Source organism: Danio aesculapii, chromosome 4 (assembly GCF_903798145.1).
Source record: "Danio aesculapii chromosome 4, fDanAes4.1, whole genome shotgun sequence".
NCBI lineage: Eukaryota > Metazoa > Chordata > Actinopteri > Cypriniformes > Danionidae > Danio > Danio aesculapii.
The window spans coordinates 26,631,644-26,653,370 of record NC_079438.1 but is presented as its reverse complement, the minus strand read 5'-3'; the positions used below and the strand labels follow the sequence as shown (position 1 = coordinate 26,653,370).

At 40.1% G+C, this 21,727-nt stretch overlaps 1 protein-coding gene and 1 non-coding gene across 2 annotated transcripts; both read left to right on the top strand.

Annotated features, from left to right (window-relative positions):
* Window positions 1–1,014: 1,014 nt before the first annotated feature.
* trnas-gcu (transfer RNA serine (anticodon GCU)) lies at window positions 1,015–1,096 on the top strand. The gene has a single exon. It is a non-coding gene; the product is annotated as a tRNA-Ser (tRNA).
* Window positions 1,097–9,446: 8,350 nt separating this feature from the next.
* LOC130222343 (gastrula zinc finger protein XlCGF57.1-like) lies at window positions 9,447–21,368 on the top strand. The gene is made up of 3 exons (XM_056454928.1): window positions 9,447–9,541; window positions 10,215–10,305; window positions 18,771–21,368. The coding sequence occupies exons 2-3, from the start codon at window positions 10,251–10,253 to the stop codon at window positions 19,901–19,903; spliced, it is 1,188 nt and encodes a 395-aa protein (XP_056310903.1). The 5' UTR covers window positions 9,447–9,541; window positions 10,215–10,250; the 3' UTR covers window positions 19,904–21,368.
* Window positions 21,369–21,727: the final 359 nt, after the last annotated feature.

Below are 21,727 nucleotides of genomic sequence, written 5' to 3'. Positions count from 1 at the left end.
CTTCGCTGGTGTTTTGTTTTTTCTGAACGCTTCCTTAATGTGCAAGTGGCTCAAATTCGCTCATTTTGAGGCAGGAACCAGTGGACGTGCAACAACTTTAAATAAAAATTAAACAAAAAACATCAGTCTCCATCCGGAGCTCCTCCATGGGACTCCACACTTGTAAACACCCGCTGCTTCACGTTCGTGCGGCTCTCACCTCCGCCCACACTCGTCAGCGCTACCAAGCCGAACAATCTCAGAGCTTGCGCTACGCGTACGCGTTACATTTTTTGAGAGGTGCGCGTCAATGTCGCCGACAGCCACAGCGAGGTGCTATGCAACCACGTGTAGGCTGCGCCGTAGCATACGCGTGCGCTTGACGCAGAGGTATAAATCAGCCTTAACTCTGGGGCACTGATCAGAGCTACTGATAAAGCTCCTTATGACAACCTTTATCTTCATCCTTTCTGTAAGAACATCCATTTGAGTCCCATAAGTTAATCCTTTCTCTAGCACAACGATGTGCTTACTCGTGACGAGGTGGCCGAGTGTTTACGTTAGTATGTTGTACTCTGTAAGTTCTGGTTTAAATCCCATCGTCATAGTTTCACTGTTTTGAGAGAGGCAACTGCTTCTGTCTAAGGTTTCTTACTTGCACCTCTCAGCGTCTTAAAGGATGTTTATGGCAAAATTGTATGTAATATATAGCGAAAATAGCTGCAAAAACATACGTATATGCCATAGTCCAGCCTCCATTAGGAGAGCACGTATGTGTGCGGCGAGGTGGCTAAGTGGTTAAGGCGATGGACTGCTAATCCGTTGTGCTTTGCATGTGTGAGTCGAATTCCAGCCTGGTCATTCGTTTAAGAGAGCCCGGTGTTTATGTGGAAGGTAACTTACTTGCACCCTCTTTGTGCTTCGAAGCATGTTATGGCAAAATTAAGTGTCATCTTACCGAAAATACTTGCAAACACATACATGTACACATATGTGCCACAGTCCAGCCTCCATCAGGAAAGTGGCAACATATGTGACGAGGTGGCCGAGTGGTTAAGGCGATGGACTGCTAATCCATTGTGCTCTGCACGCGTGGGTTCGAATCCCATCCTCGTCGCTCACATGCTTTGGTATTTGAGAGAGCCTGGTGATTCTGTGGAGGGTGTTTTACTCGGACCCTCTTAGCGTTTTGAAGGATGTTCCTGCAAAATGTAATGTCGTCTGTACCGAAAATAGCTGCAAATACATACTTATGTGCCATAGTCCAGCCCCCATCTGGAAAGTAGCTAAACGCATGACGAGGTGGCCGAGTGATTGAGGCGATGGACTGCTAATCCATTGTTCTCTGGACGCATGGGTTCGAATCCCATCCTCGTCGTTCATTTAAGAGAGGCCGGTGCTTCCGGGGAAGTTATCTTGCTCACTCCATCTTCGTGCTTCGAAACATGATATGGCAAAATTGAAAGTCATCTTACCGAACATAATTGCAGAAACATACATATACAAATATGTGCCGCAGTCCAGCCTCCATCAAAGAAGTAGGCGCATACGTGATGAGGTGGCCGAGTAGTTAAGGTGATGCACTTCCAATCCATTGTGCACTGCATGTGTGGATTTGAATCCCATCATCGTCGCTCATTTGCTCTGGTGTTTGAGAGAGCCCGGTGCTTCCGTGGCAGGTGTTTTACTCGCACCCTCTTAGCGTTTTGAAGGATGTCATGGTAAAAGTTAATCCAGCCTCCGGCAGGGATGGACCGCTAATCCACTGTGCTCTGCCTGTGTGGGGGAGTCGAATCCCATTCTCATCTTTCAATTGCTTTAGATAGCCTGGTGCTTCCATGGAAGGTTTCTTACAAGCACTCTGCTTGCATTCTGAAGAATGTTATGGTACAGGTTAATCCAGCCTGCTGCAGGCTAAAATAATTACTAATACATTCTTTCATTTTTACTTAAAGAAAAGTATACACAATTTATGTGAATCTGGGAGAAGAGAATTGTGGGTAATCTGGTAAAGGGGACGGAGTCACAACGCTGAACGGCAGAGAAAAGGGTAGAGATTGGGATGTATTTATTGGGCTGTACAGCGATTGAGGTAAGGTAATGAAGAATGCAAGGGCACTGAAACCATATTTTGACAGAAATCCAAGGTCAGCTGTGCTGCCATTTTTAGACTCAGGCATTCTGTCTAGTTTCTCTCCAACAAAACCAGAAGAAACATGTTGCAGTTAATGTTGAACAATAAAGCCTGGTTTATACTTCTGTGTCAAGTGATCAGCGTGATCCACAACGCAAGCCTTGTGCGTTGCCGTGCACTTATACATTTGCGCACTGTTTCTGTTGCTCTGCAATACACTTCCGAAACGCTAGCTGGCAGTAGGTGTTTATGTTTCTCTGTGTTGAGTTTCTTCGCTGGTGTTTTGTTTTTTTCTGAACGCTTCCTTAATGTGCAAGTGGCTCAAATTCGCTCATTTTGAGGCAGGAACCAGTGGACGTGCAACAACTTTAATTAAAAGGTAAACACAAAACAACAGTCTCCATCCGGAGCTCCTTCATGGGAGTCCACACTTGTAAACACCCGCAGCTTCACGTTCGTGCGGCTCTCACCTCCGCCCACACTCGTCAGCGCTACCAAGCCGACCAATCTGAGAGCTACGCGTACGTGTTACATTTTTTCAGAGGTGCGCGTCAATGTGGCCGACGGCCACAGCGAGGTGCTATGCAACCACGTGTAGGCTGCGCCGTAGCATACGCGTGCGCTTGACGCAGAGGTATAAATCAGCCTTAACTCTGGGGCACTGATCAGAGCTACTGATAAAGCTCCTTATGACAACCTTTATCTTCATCTTCTCTGTATGAACATCCATTCGAGTCACAAAAGTTAATCCTTTCTCTAGCACAACACTGTGCTTACATGTGACGAAGTGGCCGAGTGCTTAGGTTAGTATGTTGTACTCTGTAAGTTCTGGTTTAAATCCCATCCTCATAGTTTCACTGTTTTGAGAGAGGCAACTGCTTCTGTCTAAGGTTTCTTATTTGCACCTCTCAGCGTCTTAAAGGATGTTTATGGCAAAATTGTATGTAATATTTAGCGAAAATAGCTGCAAAAACATACGTATATGCCATAGTCCAGCCTCCATTAGGAGAGCACTTATACGCGCGGTGAGGTGGCTGAGTGAATAAGGCACTGGACTGCTATTCTGTTGTGCTTTGCGTGTGTGAGTCAAATTCCATCCTAGTCATTCGTTTAAGAGAGCCCGGTGTTTACGTGGAAGGTAACTTGCACCCTCTTCATGCTACGAAGCATGTTATGGCAAAATTGAGTGTCATCTTACTGAAAATAGTTGCAAAAACATACATGAACACATATGTGCCACAGTCCAGCCTCCATCAGGAAATTAACAACGTGTGATGAGGTGGCCGAGTGGTTAAGGCAATGGACTGCTAATCCATTGTGCTCTGCCTGCGTGGGTTCAAATCTCATTCTTGTCGTTCAAATGCTCTGGCATCTTAGAGATCCTGGTGTTTCTGTGGAATGTGTTTTACTCTGACCCTCTTAGCGTTTTGAAGGATGTTCCTGCAAAATGTAATGTCGTCTGTACTGAAAATTGCTGCAAATACATATTTCTGTGCTATAGTCCAGCCCCCATCTGGAAAGTGGTAAAAAGCATGATGAGGTGGCCGAGTGGTTGAGGCGATGGACTGCTGGGAAGTTACCTTACTCACACCATCTTCGTGCTTCGAAGCATGTTATGGCAAAATTGAAAGTCATCTCACCGAACATAGAGTTATAGAACAGAGTGTTGAAGCTGGCTTCTGCTGATGTAACTGCAAACTATTTACAGTAAACTTTATTTATTTATTTAAATCTCTGACTCCAGCTCTTCTTCATCTGACAGACTGGTCATTCTTTGGGTTAAACTGCATACCATCCCCACAAGTGACATCTATTGCTGGTGAGGTCTTGCTTGCTCTACATGTCATCGGGCAGCACGACCAATGCGCCAGGCAAGAGAACAATGGAAAGTTTAAGCTTCGTAGTCGTGGCCGAGTGGTTAAGGCGATGGACCAGAAATCCATTGGTGTCTCCCAGCGCAGGTTCGAATCCTGCTGACTACGTCCAGGCTATGCGCAGGATTTAGTTTGCGACTTTCCTTGATTGTTTGCAACTCCATTGTTTCTTGGGAAAAGGGGTGTGCTGGTAGGGAAAAGCAACAAAAATAAATGCGCAGCATATGCCCACTCACTGCCCTGGGGGCCCTCCATTTTCAAAGACGTATGACAGAGAGCGAGGCTCCAGTGACTGTCCCGTAGCTCGTTGTGATCGTATAGTGGTTAGTACTCTGCGTTGTGGCCACAGCAACCCTGGTTCGAATCCAGGTCATGGCAGGCTTTTCAGGGTGGCATTGGCGTTGCACTCTGTGGTGCCATCTGTAATCTCCAGCCTCCTTTTAGTGCAGGCTGTGCTAATGGCACGTCCTGAACGTTTATGTTTCCTAAAGTGTGGAAGACTAGGGATTCGATATGAGCAACGGGACCTTTGATGCCAGCATGCTGTGTAGGTAAGCATTGATCAAGTCACCCTTCTAAGGCATGGAAGGAATCATTTCAATGGTTAAGTCTCCATTTATTCCCACAACAACAGAAAAACCTTCTGCAGTTGTCATTGATCTTTTTAATGTCTCCCACATGACATGGAGTCCAAACTACTGTGTTTTACTGACGTCTACACCTACAACAACCATAAACCCAACCTCACAGTAACCTGTTGTGTTTTAGCAGCATCTACACCAACCACAAGTCTAAACCCCACCTCACGGTAAACTTTTGTGTACTGTACAGGTCTGCGCCAACCACAACCCTAAACCTTGCCTTCGTGCGAGGAGCTGCCATGGTAGCTCAGTCGGTAGAGCATCAGACTTTTAATCTGGCGGTCCAGGGTTCAAGTCCCTGCTCGGGCGTGTAAGGCTCTTCTTGTGGAGCCTCAGCTTTTGCCAGTGAGCTATCGCTTGCTGAAAGTTTCATCTGGATGCACAACACATGTACTAGGCATGAGGACATGGAGAGCACAGGCAGTCTTGTAGTTGCGGCCAAGTGGTTAAGGTGGTGCAATAGAAATTCACTGGGGTCTTCTCGCGCTGGTTCGAGTCCTGCAGACTACGTGCTTGTCCTCTTCCTTCTTAAACTTCCAACAGTCATCAAATGTTTGCAATTCCAGCGTTACTTGGGAAAAATGTCGTGAGTAGGAGGAGAAAAACAACAGCGTGCGCTCACTGAACCGAAAGGGGCAAATCAGAGGGAGGAGCATGCCGCACAGGGGCCACAACGGCTGTCCGGTAACTCGCCATGATCGTATTGTGGTTAGCACTCTGCATTGTGGCCGCAGCAATCCTGCATTGTATCCAGGTCACGGCAGGATTCCTTACGGTGACATTGGCATCATGCCCCCCTCTTGCCTCCTGTTTTGTACAGCCCACTTTTTAGTGCACGCTGCATCTTTGACAGGTCACAAGCTAATCTAAGCTAATGCCCCAATGACCCCAGATAACTCAGTCGGTAGAGCGTCAGACTTCCCATCTGACGATCCAAGGTTCAAGTCCCTGTTTGGGCGTGTAAGCCAACTTTTGTAGAGCGTAGAGGATTCTGATTTATACCTTCCTATCCATCTCAGCATGAATCAACATTTATCCTTTCCTCATCATCTTGTTTCTCATTATTTTTATATAATTATTTGATTGTTTGAATGAGTATTTAACTTTGAATTGATTTTAACTAATGAATAAGTTAACACATTGCTTAATATAAGAATGTTCAGTGCGTTTGCCTGTCTCTTTATAACTTTTTCAGGAGCCAGTGAAGTGCTGGAGGAAATTTGTGAGCTAGAAAACTCTAAACTAATAGTATGAGGGGATTTCAGTGCTCATAGCTCATTGTGGGGAAGTACAAAAACAGATAGCAACAGGGATATCATAGAGGAGATAATATATGATAAACAATTAGTTTGTTTAAATGATGGAAGAGCCACAAGATATGTTACTCATAGTAGGGAATCAGCAATTGATCTTACTTTTGTTACACAGCAACTGGCAGGAACGTGTGTATGGGAAGTAAGCAGTAATACAATGGACAGTGATCATTATTCAATTTGGACAAAACTAAGAAATCAAAATGTCATTTTAGAAGATAATTGGGCTACAAGATGGAAAACGAGAAAAGCTAATTTGGAACTGTTCAGTTTTAAAGCAAGCTTTAAACTAATTGAGGCCATGCCGAACACGAGTAACAATGTTGAGGAATTAAACAATATGATTACAAGCATAATACATGAGTCAGCAGAAGCAATAGGTAAAACATCAGGGGCTAGGAGAAAGAACATGGTACCATGGTGGACAGATGAGTGCAGAAGTGCAGTTAAAAATAGAAACAAAACCTTCAAAGTTGTAAAGTTAAATCATACTTTTGACAATTTAATGGAATATAAAAGAGCACAGGCAAAAACCGAGAGAAACAATAAAGAAGCCAAAAGGAAATACTGGAGAGATTATTGCAGCAATATTGGGACAGAAATACACATTAAGGAGATCTGGGGAATGATTAGAAAGATGGGTGGTGTAAGAATGGAATTTTCTCTACCGATATTAAGAAATAACGGAATTGAAGCAATTACTAATGAAGACAAAGCTGATATGCTTGCAAAAGGTTTTGTAAAGAAACATAGTTCACAGAATCTCTCACACGAGGAGCTAAATAATAGAAATAGGATAATTGAAGAAAATAAACAAGCTTTGGCGAAATAAGATGTAGAGGAGAGCCCATTAGAAGCAAATTTCACACTGTTTGAATTAAAGAGAGCCCTGATAGGAGTTAAAAACACATCACCAGGGAAAGATGGAATAAGCTACAAAATGATTGAACAACTCTCTGATGTAGCAAAAACCTTAATAATCTATCTTTATTATAAAATTTGGGAACAAGGACAGTTGCCCTGTGTATGGAAACACTCAGTAATAGTCCCCATAGGAAAACCTGGCAAAGATAAATCAGAAATCACAAGTTATAGACCTATAGCCTTAACATCTAACTTATGTAAACTTATGGAGAGAATGATAGCCAAAAGTTTAATGTATTATTTACAAAGCAGGGGAATAATTATACTTTATCAGAGTGGGTTCCGCAATGGAAGAACAACAATGGATCCGGTAGTAAGTTTAGAAAATGAAATTAGAAAGGCACAAGTAAATAGAGAATCAGTCTTGGCAACCTTTTTCGACATAGAAAAGGCGTATGATATGCTATGGAAAGAGGGATTGTTAATTAAACTGAATAAAATGGGCGTAGGTGGTAAAATGTTCAATTGGATTAAAGATTTTTTTAAATGGGAAGAACTATAGAAGTTAGAATAGGGAACAGGACATCAGGCACATATTCAATAGAAAATGGCACTCCACAAGGAAGTGTGTGTAGCCCAGTTCTTTTTAATATAATGATAAATGATGTTTTCGATAGAGTGGAACATAGGATAAATAGAGCACTATATGCAGATGATGGTGCGTTGTGGGTAAGGGGCCGTAAAATTGATAACTTACAGAACAGAATGCAGTCAGCAATTAGTCAGGTTGAAAAATGGTCATTTGAATGGGGATTTGATCTATCAGTGGAAAAAACTCAATTTATCTGTTTTTCCAAAAAAACTAAAAAACCTGAAATAAACCTTAAATTGTATGGACAACATCTTAAACAAGCTAGCGAAATAAGATATTTAGGGGGATGGTTTGATTGTAAGCTTACCTTCAAAAATCACGTTCAAAAAATGATAGATAAATGCAAGAAAGCAATTAATATCCTAAAATGTTTGGCAGGATATAATTGGGGGGCAACAGGGTCATCTTTGAAAAAGATATACATTGCCATAATCCGTTCAGTATTTGATTATGGAAGTGTAGTGTATAAATCAGCAGCAAAAACCACATTAGCTGAACTTGACAGGATGCAGGCCAAAGCACTTTGAATATGTTGCGGAGCTTTTAGAACCTCTCCAATCCCAGCACTGCAAGTTGAAACAGGGGAGATGCCATTAAATCTCAGGAGATTACAACTCTCTTTAACATATTGAATAAATCTAAAATGACAAGCAGCTACACACCCCACAAAATGGTATTAAATGAATGTTGGGAATATGGTCGCACTAATAGTAGAAGCTTTGGATGGAGCAGTACCAAAGAGGCAGAAGAAATGGGGATCAGTAATATCTCTTGTAGTATAAATAACTATATAAGTACAATTCCACCTTGATTGTTTTGTTTTCCGGTAATAAATCTGGAAATAAAGAAGGTAATTAAGTCAGAAAGAGAAAATCAAAATGTTAAGCAGTATTTAGAAATAATGTATAATGAAACAGTACAAATATATACAGATGCATCAAAAGAATCAACTGGTAAAACTGGAGCGGCAGTATACATTCCCAAATATAGAGCAAAAATACAAAAACGGACCTCAAATCACCTCTCCATTTACTCTGCGGAAATGATGGCTATTATAATAGCACTACAATGGGTAGAGGAAGTCAAGCCATGCAAACCAGTGATCTGTTCAGACTCAATGTCATCTCTGTTGAGTATCCAAAGTGGGAAATCTTCTTGCAGACAGGATCTTTTAAACGAAGTACATCAGATAATATTCCAATTGAGTCAACAAAGGATTAATATACAGTTTGTATGGGTCCCAGCTCATTCTGGTATAGAAGGTAATGAGATGGTAGATAAACTGGCAAAAGAAGCTATTAAATCAAATCAAATAGAAATACAGGTTCCTCTCAGCAAATCAGAAATTAAAGCAATAATTAAAGATGGAGTAAATAGATTATGGTAAGAGAAATGGGACAAAGATGAAAAAGGCAGACATTTATTCGAAATTCAACAGAAGGTAATTGTCAAAAAGAACAATTTACTAATACGGCAGGAGGAAACATGGTTCACAAGATTAAGAATAGGACATACAGGGTTAAACAGTGGATTATGTATTATAGGGAAACATCAAAATGGAATGTGTGCATATTGTAATGAACCAGAAACCGTAAAACACGTTACACTGTCTTGTAGGAAATATTCAGAAGAACGAGAACAATTACAGAAAGTATTTAAGAACATGACACATATTGAGCACATATTGAGTCTGTCTGGAGCAAGTTCAACAGTTAATGCAGTTAGTTATACAGTTTCTGAAAACAACACAGCTAGCAAACAGGATTTAGAAATTTGTATTATTTATTTATTTATATATATATATATATATATATATATATATATATATATATATATATATTATATATATATATATATATATATATATATATATATTTATTTTTTTTTTAATTCAGTATATATATATCCCTAATGATCACATCTCAGTCCAGAAGGTGGCGGTAATGCACTAAGTTTGCAAGCTGCCAATAAAATACCACAGAAGAAGAAGTCTGAGGCAGAGAGTGGAGAGTGCAGAGCTTTGCTGTTTGCTGTTTAATTCCTTTAACTCCACTTATGTTACGAGTGTTGTGCGTCTGTTCAAAGTAAGTGTATTATATCTGACCGTTGTAGCGTTCGCAGATTTGCTGCAATTATCTTGCGGGTGGAACCGCTTTAACATGTGTGCTCAGTGCTAATATACTCTCTTGTTTTTAGCTCGATGCTACGCTGTAAACACTTCTGTAATGCGTTTCTCGCATAGAGGTAAAGCTGGTTTTATATTCGCACATTCGTTCATTTAGAAGTCTCTGTTTTGTTTACTATGTTACTTTGAATATTCTATCGAAATTAGCATGCAAGTATGACTTGAAAACAACATTAACACTGTTTATTTGACTGTGAACAATGTTGTACTGTGATAGTTATTGGCTGCTAATATGATTTAAAATTATATTAGAGAATGTTTTTATTCAGGAAATATTTTAAGGCAAATGTTTAAAAATGTTATATAAAAATAGGAATTTTTATCATTGATCAGACTGAAAGAGCTTAAGACTTTATCAGTGTTGTTGTTGTTGTTATTTGTGTATTTTAAAAGAAACAATTAATGATGTTTCAGAAACAGTTATGATTGTCAATTATATATTGAAAATTTAATACAAGTGTTTCCATGAATATAGCCAGTGCATTCAAATATAAATATATGCAAACAGCATGTAATTAGAATAATTGTCTCCTCCTCCAGTGAAGCTATAAACACTGAAATATTCCCATCAGGCTCCAGTGAAGAGTTTATTGAAGGACAGCGAGAACATGAGTGATCCAGAACCCTGCAAAATTAAAAAAGAAGACTCTGAACAACAAATAGGTTGGTGTTTATTCCTGATCAGGGGCGGCGCAGGGGTTGTTGGGCTTTTGGGGCTTCAGCCCCTAATGTTTGTTCCAAAGCCATGAATCTTTTTGGTTTAAGTTTTGTCAAAATGTAGTTTTCCAACACATTATGCAGAAATATTTAAACCGGTTCATTATTGCTTTCCCAAATATCAAAACACAAAGCAATATCAGATGGACTTTCTCTACCTCTTTTTACCTGAGTTTTTTTTATTATTATCAGAGGCAGCCCCACAACAGAAAGTGCTTTCTGTCTCTCCTTTCTGAAAGCGAGTTTACACACACACACACACACACACACACACACACACACACACACACACACACCATGGTCCTGCATAGCCATGCCTTCTGTCAGTCACTCAACGCATTCGTCTCATCGTCTCTCCAGTTTCTGCAATTTTGCGGTATTATTCCTGCTCATTTCGGGTCTGTTCGTACAGAACAGCAGTGCCTTTACATCGTACACCCGACAGGACATCTTGGATATTGGTTTGTGCACTCCGGACAGTTTTATTAACAATCTTCGACTCATCCCTGAGATCGCCAGAACACCCGGGCCTCAGAGCCCTCCGCGGCCGGGCGGAAGTGCTCGAAGGCGGCGCAGAGAACGTAAACAAAGACGGGGGAAGCGCGGCGGGCTAAGAGCTAAGCTAAAGCTAACACCACACCGGCTCTCTTTACCCAGCATCTTTCTCGCCAATGTACGGTCACTGGTGAACAAAATGGATGAGATTCGACTGCGCATCAACCATAGCAAAAGATTATGGAACTGTAATGTCATGATTTTCACAGAAACATGGCTAAACAGCGGGATACCAGACAACGCTATATCGCTAACGGAGCATCAAACATTCCGAGCAGACAGAACGGCGGATGACTCCGGTAAGACCAGAGGCGGAGGATTATGCATTTATATCAACAAAGCTTGGTGCACAAACTCTGTCGTCGTTGGGAGACATTGCTCTGTTAACCTGGAATTTCTAATGGTTAAATGTAGACCGTTTTATCTGCCACGGGAGTTCACCTCCACCATAATAACTGCTGCTTATATCCCTCCCGACGCTGATGCCAAGCTTGCTATGAATGAACTTCATGCAGCCATCAGCAAACAACAGACTGCTCACCCGGAGGCTGCTTTTATTGTTGCGGGGGATTTTAATCACTCAAACTTAAAAACAGTGCTCCCCAAATTCCATCAGAACATTTTCTGCCACACAAGGGGAAACAAAACTTTAGACCAAGTTTACACAAACATGGCTGAAGCATATGCTGTGACCCCCCTCCCCCACTTGGGTCAATCAGATCACCTTTGTTTGTTTCTCAGCCCCAAGTACTCACCCATCGTCAACCGTGTGAAGACATCAGTAAGGACCATCAAAGTGTGGCCAGCGGGGGTGGACTCCACACTCCAGGACAGGTTTGAACACACAGACTGGAGTATGTTTGCTTCCCAGGCCACATGTGGCTCTCACACAGACATTGACAGTTACACTTCCTCTGTTCTGGAATATATCAACACCACCATAGACAGTGTTACAACCCAGAAACAGATCACCACATACCCAAATCAAAAGCCATGGATGAACAAGGAGGTGCGCCTCCTGCTGAAGGCACGCAACACTGCATTCAGATCAGGGGATGCACAGGCCTACAGCACTTCCAGGGCTAATCTGAAGAGGGGCATCAAAAAGGCCAAGCACTGCTACAAGCTAAAGCTAGAGGAGCACTTTTCCAACTCTGATCCTCGGCGCATGTGGCAGGGCATCCAGGCCATCAGCAACTACAAACCCAGCCAGTCCACCCCCACAGCCACAAATGTCTCCTTCCTGAACGAGCTAAATGACTTTTATGCCCGCTTTGAAAGAGACAATACAGAACCCTACACCAGGAACACTACCTCAACCGACCACTCACCTATCACACTCACCTCCTCAGAAGTCTACACTGCACTGAGTCGGATCAATGTGCGTAAGGCTGCTGGACCAGACGGTATCCCTGGGCGCGTCCTCAAAGCATGTGCAGAACAGCTCGCTGGGGTGTTCACAGACATTTTCAACCTGTCGCTTAACCTAGCAACTGTGCCAACATGCTTTAAAACCACCTCTATTGTGCCAGTGCCGAAACACTCCAGCCCAACATGCCTGAATGACTACCGCCCTGTAGCACTCACACCCATCATCATGAAGTGCTTCGAGCGGTTGGTCCTGGCACATCTGAAAGACTCTCTGCCATCCACACTGGACCCACATCAGTTTGCCTACCGTGGCAACAGGAGCACAGAAGATGCCGTCTCCATAGCACTGCACTCTGTCCTCACACACCTGGACAATAAAAACACTTATGCACGAATGCTGTTTGTTGACTTCAGCTCAGCATTCAACACTGTCATACCCTCTAAGCTACTGATCAAACTCAGAGACCTGGATATCAACACGTCTCTCTGCAACTGGGTTATGGACTTTCTGACTAACAGACCTCAGAATGTTAGATCAGGCCACATCTGCTCAACCACCATCACACTCAACACTGGGGTACCACAGGGCTGCGTGCTGAGCCCCTTCCTCTACTCCCTTTTTACCATCGACTGTAGGCCTGTGAACAGATCCAACACCATCATCAAATTTGCAGATGACACCACAGTGATTGGTCTAATCAGCAATAATGATGAGACTGCCTACAGGGAGGAGATACAGCATCTGGCCACTTGGTGCACCGACAATAATCTGCTCCTTAACACCAATAAGACCAAGGAGCTCATTGTGGACTTCAGGAAGGGACGAACAGGCTCGCATGATCCCATCCACATTAATGGGATGGCCGTTGAGCCTGTCTCATCCTTCAAGTTCCTTGGGACCCACATCTCAAAGGACCTTTCCTGGACCACCAACACCTCCAGCCTGGTCAAGAAGGCTCATCAGCGCCTATTCTTCTTGAGGCAACTTAAGAAGAACCAGCTTTCATCAGCCGTCCTGGTGAACTTCTACCGCTGCACAATAGAAAGCATCCTGACCAACTGCGTCACAGTCTGGTATGGAAGCTGCTCTGTTGCTGAGCGTAAGGCACTGCAGCGGGTGGTGAAAACTGCCCAACGCATCACAGGGACTACACTGCCAGCCATAGAGGACATCCAAAAGAAACACTGTCTGCGCCGAGCACGCAGTATTCTTAAGGACGCCTCTCACCCTGCTCACAGACTGTTTTCTCTCCTGCCTTCCGGCAGGCGCTTCAGGCTCCCCCGGACAAAAACCAGCAGACTGAGGAACAGCTTTTTCCCCAGAGCTGTCTTCCTTTTGAACTCTGCCCCTCACTGACTCTTTTGCCCCCCCAATACACCCCCCACACTCCTCTAACTTATACTCCTCACAATCACTGCACTATTTAACATTTGCACATTTAAAGTTTGCACATATTCATTGCACTGATTCATTTACTTGAACTGTACATACCCACAGCACATGGACATTTGTAATTTGTAATTATGTTTATCTATCTGCCACTCCTGATTATTAATAGTATCCTGTACATATATTCATTTATGCAAATCTCTGTTCATGGCTAATACAACCTGTATATAATGTTCATAGTACATCCATCTGTAAATATTACCATAGTTTTTCTATAACTGCACTTTATAACTTATACCTGTATCCTGCACTTGCTGCTATTGCACTGCTGGTTAGACCTAAACTGCATTTCGTTGCCTTGTACTTGTACACGTGTAATGACAATAAAGTTGAATCTAATCTAATCTAATCTAATCATCGCTGCACAACAATTGTACTTCATGTTTGTTACCGGCTTTAATTTCGTATTAAAGTAAGCATGTTGGAATTTCTGAAGAGAACGCACAGGCTGTTCTTATTAGCTGTGAGTTTTGATTAATTCATTCAGGTGTATTTATGTGAAAATGAAGTCTGACAACAATAAATATTCTCATCAGGAATAAAACCACCTGTTTTTATACCCGTGCTGACTCTGCCAAGCTGTAGCTATAAAGTTAGGTCTGCTACTGTAATTTTATACTGGATAGACTACTTTATTTTATTATAACAATAATTTGCTGAAAATGATGCCTTAAATGAGCAGGATTTTAAGGGTAATTTAATCCAAATTATTACAGCCACAACTATAAAAAAAAACACAACTTTGTAATAAAACCGGGTGGGGATTAGATACTAAGAATCTTGTAAGAACTTTGCTGCTGGAGAGCACCTTCAATAATAATCTAAACATTTGTTTAGAGATGGACCGCAAGAAGTGCTCAAAACAATTTTAGCTTACCTAATTCACCTATAGCGCATGTCTTTGGACTTATGGGGGAAACCAGAGCACCCGAAGGAAACGCACACCAACACAAAGAGAACATGCAAACTCCACACAGAAATGCCAACTGACCCGGCTGAGGCTCAAACCAGCGACCTACTTGCCGTGAGGCGATCGTGCTACCCACTGCGTCGCCAACATTGAGATGAAATGTTAAATTTTACATTGTTTAAAAAGAGATGAATATAAAAATGTATATATTAAATGTGAAATATATTTATTTGTTTACATATAGTCAGTAAAACACTTTTCAGTGTTTATTAAACTCATTTGGTCATAGTCTGTTTCTTTTAATGTCTTTAAATTTAATATTAAGCCTTGAAGGGCAAATACTTAATTTAATTCATGGGACATATAATTCAATAAACATAATTCAATAATTCATATAAAGCATAAAATGTAATAAATATTAACACATTAGATAAAATTAACATCTGCACTCGAAAGAAAATATCTAGCACAGCCTTGTATGCTTCATTTAATCAAGAAAAAATATTCATCCTAAAACATGAAAAAAATGTTGTAGAAAGCAAACATTTTACTTAAGCATCAACATATTGTTACAACACCAACTTATATTTTTTTTGATTGTATTTCTTGAAAAGTAATGCTTCAATGAATGATCTGCCAGATAGAACCTTATAATTCCAAGTGGAAAATGACTTTTCAGAATTAGAAGGTTATATCTGCATTTACCGTGGTTATTTTACTCCAATTTGCAAATGTAAGAGAACTTTGATAATTTACATTTAGAGAACCCTTTGGGTCTCTGTCATGTTCCTGTGAGAAAGATAACTGTTACACACATATTGTTTGCTATATAGAATGCAAAAACTTTGAAGCTCAATATCTCAAAATCATTCAAAACACAGATAGAACCTTATAATTCTAAGGTGATGATGTGACGACACCAGTAATACCAGTATCCACTTTTTTCTGCTTTTAAATAGCTTATAAATGCGTTCGTATTATACTTTTACTTTTAGTTTTGCGGGAATTGCCAACACGCGCTGTAATAAGGGCGCTATACACACTACACAGCTTACACTGGCAAGATGACAATTGCTGAACTCCACGGGACCAGTTTTATTTGTTATTTGCGTGTTGTTCCTTTTTAAAATACCTTTTATTTGTAAAATCTCTTAAGTAAATATTGGCTATCTGGTAACATAAATATTGGCTATTATTTTTTTTTTCTTCGTTTCCATATATTTTTTTATCAAACGAAAAATGCAATAAACTGTTTATTTTAGTTTTCATTTCATTAGAATTAATATAATTATTAGGCGACACAGCTTCTACATAACATTGGCTCTGATTGCGTTTTAACAGATATCCTACAGATAGACTTTTTGGCTCAAAGACATTTATGCCTGTTAATTTCAGTGCTGTATTTTGACAGATTTCGCAAAGGCTTCAGCTATTCTGTCTGCTGGGACCAGCCTCAGTTTTGTGACTTGACTTGTGTGGCGTCTGTATCAATGTCTGGATGACAGCAGCGCGAGAGAGCGATGTGTGGCCCAACGCCACAGATACTTTACTGCAATTTTTTTAAATATTGGCTCATCTAAATTAACCTTTTTATTTGATTAAAAAGCCGAAATATTGCCAGACAGACGAAGCAACTTTAGTTTTTTGAAGATGATAAAATATGCACACACACAGAATACACTCTTGTCGGCCTATTCATTATAGATTTTTTTACACATTAAACGCAAAAGAACAGCTGAACTTGTTTCTCTGCAGTTGGCTTATTAATGCGCAGCATTGCTAAATCACTCGTTTGAATAAAAAATAAGATTTATTATTAAACATTGTAAGATGATGGTCGCGTGATTTTTAAAATGAGAGTATGCGTTGCGTATTCATGGCTGTTGATCTGATCTAACCGCGACCCACCCATAGTTAAACATTAAATATGTGCGTTGAATGTGCGTGTATAAATTAGTTGTGTTTCCTCCAGATGCTGCCACCTTTGTCAGGCAAAGTTTGCAGATTGCCTCTTTAACGTTTTCAGGTTCTCTTTTTGCATTTGGTTTGAACCCAAAATATTGCCGAACAGGCGCTTTTGCATTGCGTTTTGACAATAAATCGTCCGCCATTCTCTTTCTGTAAATTCGACTCTTGTTCTCCTCACGTGATAAATGAAATATGATGCATTGTAGCTGTTCAGATTTTAATTATAGTGCATGCCCTCGTCTTAAGTAAATTGTTTAGAATTATATTTTCCATTTAATTCAAATAAATATTTAATAAAAAAACGAAAACTTAAAATAAAAACAAATGTGGGGACGGTGTCACGGTGGAAAAGTGAGGTAACCGGTGTTGTCTATCGTGGCAAGCCTACTGGAAAGGAATATTTGAACCTATCAGTTTACTATATACTGATGCCCTGTTTTTCTAGGCTTTTTTGGAGATAATGGTCAGGAATGTTGGACCACTATTGCCTTTTTAGCATAAGAAGAGGAGAGAAACTAGCCAGACAGTAATGTGTGAATTGAGGAGTGAAACTTTCTACTTCTCTGTTTATCCATCTGACTTATGTGGGTTTCTTTTGTCGTTTTAAAGAATATCACAACAGCGAACACGGCAAGTATAAAAGCCACGTCTGTATCGCAAGGTGGGCGCGCAGTCAGCAGAGGTGTGTGATGTGTTGCGCCAGGCAAAAGTATAAATCCAGCTTTTCTCTCTCACTCCCACACACACTATACTCCATAAAAAGGGCAGACTCTTTTTTGCACTGTAACTGATGTTTAATTGTAAAATTTACAAATCTCTTCTCAACAGGAAAATGTCACTGTTGTGTGGGAATGGTGATTCTCCCACCATTAAAATATGTTTGTCACTTGTTTTTAAACTAATAATCTTGGGCACCAGACAGAATATCTGTCAAAATACCTTTTAAAGAAAATATACCACGGCTAGCTCTAATTACCAGTTGCAAATATTAAACCAAAAATAAATAAACGCATAAATTAACAAACAATGAGAACCAGAAAAACTCAAACAATTGCTGTATTTGTCTAAATAAATTTTGTATTAGTCAGTAATATTAATTTAAAAACACTTTGTACTTTTCACACACAAACAGCAGTATCAACAACAAAACAAACAATAATTACAATGAAACTCTCAGCACTTATAACTCAAATGAAAGTGAAAGGAAAAATGCTAATGATTTCAGGCCAGCCGATTCGTCAGATTTGAAAACGGGGAAAAATAATACTGATAATAATAGTACGGGGACAAAACACACTGCACTGAAGTCTTTGGTGTTCACAGACATCATGAGCACTTCAGTAAGAAGACAGCGGTCTTTGCTCCGTTGCTTTGATACGTACTTACGCTTTTTGTTTCACTCAGAATTGTTTTAAGCATTTTCCCAGAATATGTCAAAATAAGATGTCCCCAAATATCAGTCCGTTTGCTGAAACACAGAAAAAGTTTTGGCCAAATTAAGCCTCAAAATCCCCCCCAGAATGGATGAAAATGACTCAACACCACACAAGGGTAAAGGTGCACATTCCAGTCTTTTTATGCACATGCTGTACAGGTATGTCTCAAGTCTGCGAGGCAAATATTCAGCTGTTTGTTCAGCTGTTACCCCAGAACTTATTTTCTGATGTGTTTACCAGTCAGGCACAGAATGAACAAGAATGAACAAATTTTAGAAAAAACATTTTGTTGTAATTATAAATATATATATGAATATATATATATATATATATATATATATATATATATATATATATATATATATATATATATATATATATACGGCTCTCAGTCCCACCCACACTAGTCACCGATTCCAAGCCGACCAATCACAGAGCTTGCGCTACGCATCATTGTGATGTGTAGTTACATTTTTTGAGAGGTGCAGGTCAGCTATTCCGACAGCCACGGCGAGGGCTATGCGGTAGCATATGCGTGCACTTGACGCAGAAGTATAAATCAGCCTTTATGGACCAAACAAAATATGATCTGATTTATTTTACATTTAATGTGCATCAAAATTACAGTGTTTGGAGCCAATGTTTCCAGTGTCTTTTCATTTTTCAGCTTTTGATGAGAGTTTTTAACACTTAATGAAAACTAATGTTTTACTTATTTCAGACCTAATTGAAGAGAATGAGGGGAGGAAAGAGGAGGAACATCATGTCAAAATTGAGGAAAAAACTCATTTAGAGACTGATGGTATTTTGAAAAGGAGAGAAAAGAATTGTTTCACCTGCACTCAGTGTGGAAAGAGTTTCAGCTGCTCATTACACCTTAATAATCACATGAGGATCCACACTGGAGAGAAACCATTCACATGCACTCAGTGTGGGAAAAAATTCAGCCAATCATCATCCCTTAATCAGCACATGAGGATCCACACTGGAGAGAAACCATTCACATGCACTCAGTGTGGGAAGAGTTTTAACTGCTCATCACACCTTAATCAACACATGAAAATCCACACTGGAGAGAAACCATTCACATGCACTCAGTGTGGAAAGAGTTTCAGCCAATCATCAAACTTTAATCTACACATGATGAGCCACACTGGAGAGAAACCATTCACATGCACTCAGTGTGAGAAGAGTTTTAAATGCTCATCACACCTTAATCAACACATGAAAATCCACACTGGAGAGAAACCATTCACATGCACTCAGTGTGGAAAGAGTTTCAGCCGATCATCACACCTTAATCTACACATGATGATCCACACTGAAGAGTATCCATTCACATGCACTCAGTGTGGGAAGAGTTTTAACTGCTCATCATACATTAATGAACACATGATGATCCACAGTGGAGAGAAACCATTCACATGCACCCATTGTGGGAAGAGTTTCAGACGATCATCATCCCTTAATCGACACATGATGATCCACACTGGAGAGAAACCATTCACATGCACTCAGTGTGGGAAGAGTTTCAGCCTATCATCATCCCTTAATCGACACATGATGATCCACACTGGAGAGAAACCATTCACATGCACTCAGTGTGGGAAGAATTTTAACTGCTCATCACACCTTAATCGACACATGAGGATCCACACTGGAGAGAAACCATTCACTTGCACTCAGTGTGGGAAGAATTTTAACTGCTCATCACACCTTAATCGACACATGAGGATCCACACTGGAGAGAAACCATTCACTTGCACTCAGTGTGGGAAGAATTTTAACTGCTCATCACACCTTAATCGACACATGAGGATCCACACTGGAGAGATACCATTCACTTGCACTTAAGCAGCAGTCACACTGGACTTTTCTCCCCATAGACTTCCATTCATATGCACGCGAATGCATCAGACAGGAAACAAAGTTTGTGCGTCAAGTTTTGCAGTTCACTGCGTTGCAAAGTTCAAGCTTGGTGAACTCCGACCTGCAAAATCGCATCACTTGACTGTGTAAGACCAATCATAGATCAAAACATGACCTCCCTGGACAGAAATGTAAAATATGGACCAATCGCTCACTTTTTTAATGTCTAATCATTTTGTTTAATCCCGCCCTTTTTCGCAGCGCCTTACAACAAAAATTTGCTTGCTCTAACTCCAGTGTGACCCCAGCTTCGGCGTGGGATGAGTTTCAGCAACTCATCAGACCTTAATAAACACATGAAGACCCACACATACACTCAGTGTGTGAAGAGTTTCAACCGATCAGCAAACCTTAATGAACACATTCTTCATGTTCACTGGTGTGAAAGAGTATATGTGCTTTGAGTGTGAGAAGTCTTTAATTACAGCTACAAAATTGAAACTGCAATAAACGATTCACTGGAGAGACTGTACAGGTGTTCACACTGTGACAAGAGGTTTAATCAGTTAACACATCTGAAAACACAAAAGAGGATTCACACTGGAAAGAAACTGTACAGATCTGATCAGTGTCTACTAGGGCTGGGTATTGTTCTAAAATTTTCGATACTGATACCCTGAATTCAATACCGGTTCCGAAAGATACTTTTTTCGATACTTTTATTTTAAGAAATATATTTTATCAAGATTATTTTTTCAAGATGCTCGTGACACTTTTCACAGCAGGCTTATTTCTAAGACCAATAAACAAATCAACAAAAGCACAAAATGAACAAAGTGTAGTTAACACAATATATTAGTGCAAACAGTTTTAATAAAGTTCAAGCAGTTTTAAGTCAATCAATTTTAAGTATTTGTGAGGCTTACTGCAGCTTAAAGGTTTAGTTCACCCAAAAATTGAAATTCTGTCATTAGTTATCTACAAATGAAGATATTTTGGATTAAATCCAATAGCTTTCTGATCCTCCCATGGATAAATCATTGAATAAAGTTATTTTTGTTTACTTTGCGCACAGAAGTATTCCTGCAGCTTCATATAATTATGATTGAACCACTTATATTGCCTGGACTTATTTTGACTATGTGTTTGGTTCCTTTCTAGGCATTGAAAAATGCATATCCAGTAAATCTAATCTTTCTACACAGTAGAAAAAGGCAGCAAACCTTTAACATAAAATTTGTAACGGCCCTGTGGCATTCATCTTACCTTTCTTTGTTCATTTTTACTTTTTCTGCCAGTGTAAATGGATTATCACTTGATGGTCTCCTAATTCCAGGGTCAGCAGGAGCAGAAACTATAATATTAATGTGAAGAAAACATGAAAGCTAAACTGTTGATGCAGCCAAGGATAAGGACATTTATATAGGATAAGTTTAATGTGAGGTAAACCTTATCATTTACTGTTAACCTTAAAGCATTTTAGTAATAACTTGGCCAGGTATTTTCTTTTTTTTTTTTTTAACTGTGTTTTTATTAAAGTTTTTATGAACATAGTATGCAAATAACATTTACTTAGAATGTTTACAGTCACAAAAAAAGAGAAACAAATAAATAGAAAATAATAATTGATGGACATGATAATAATAAATAATAGTGACAGCTTAAAACAAATAAATAAATAAAAAAACCAAAAAATTTAATGAAGAAAAAAAAAAGGGGGGGGGGGGGGAATAAATAAATAAACTCCAATATAAAGGCAATAGCTACGACAAAGACAAAGCCCATGACAGCCTTTCAAAGGCTTTCAAT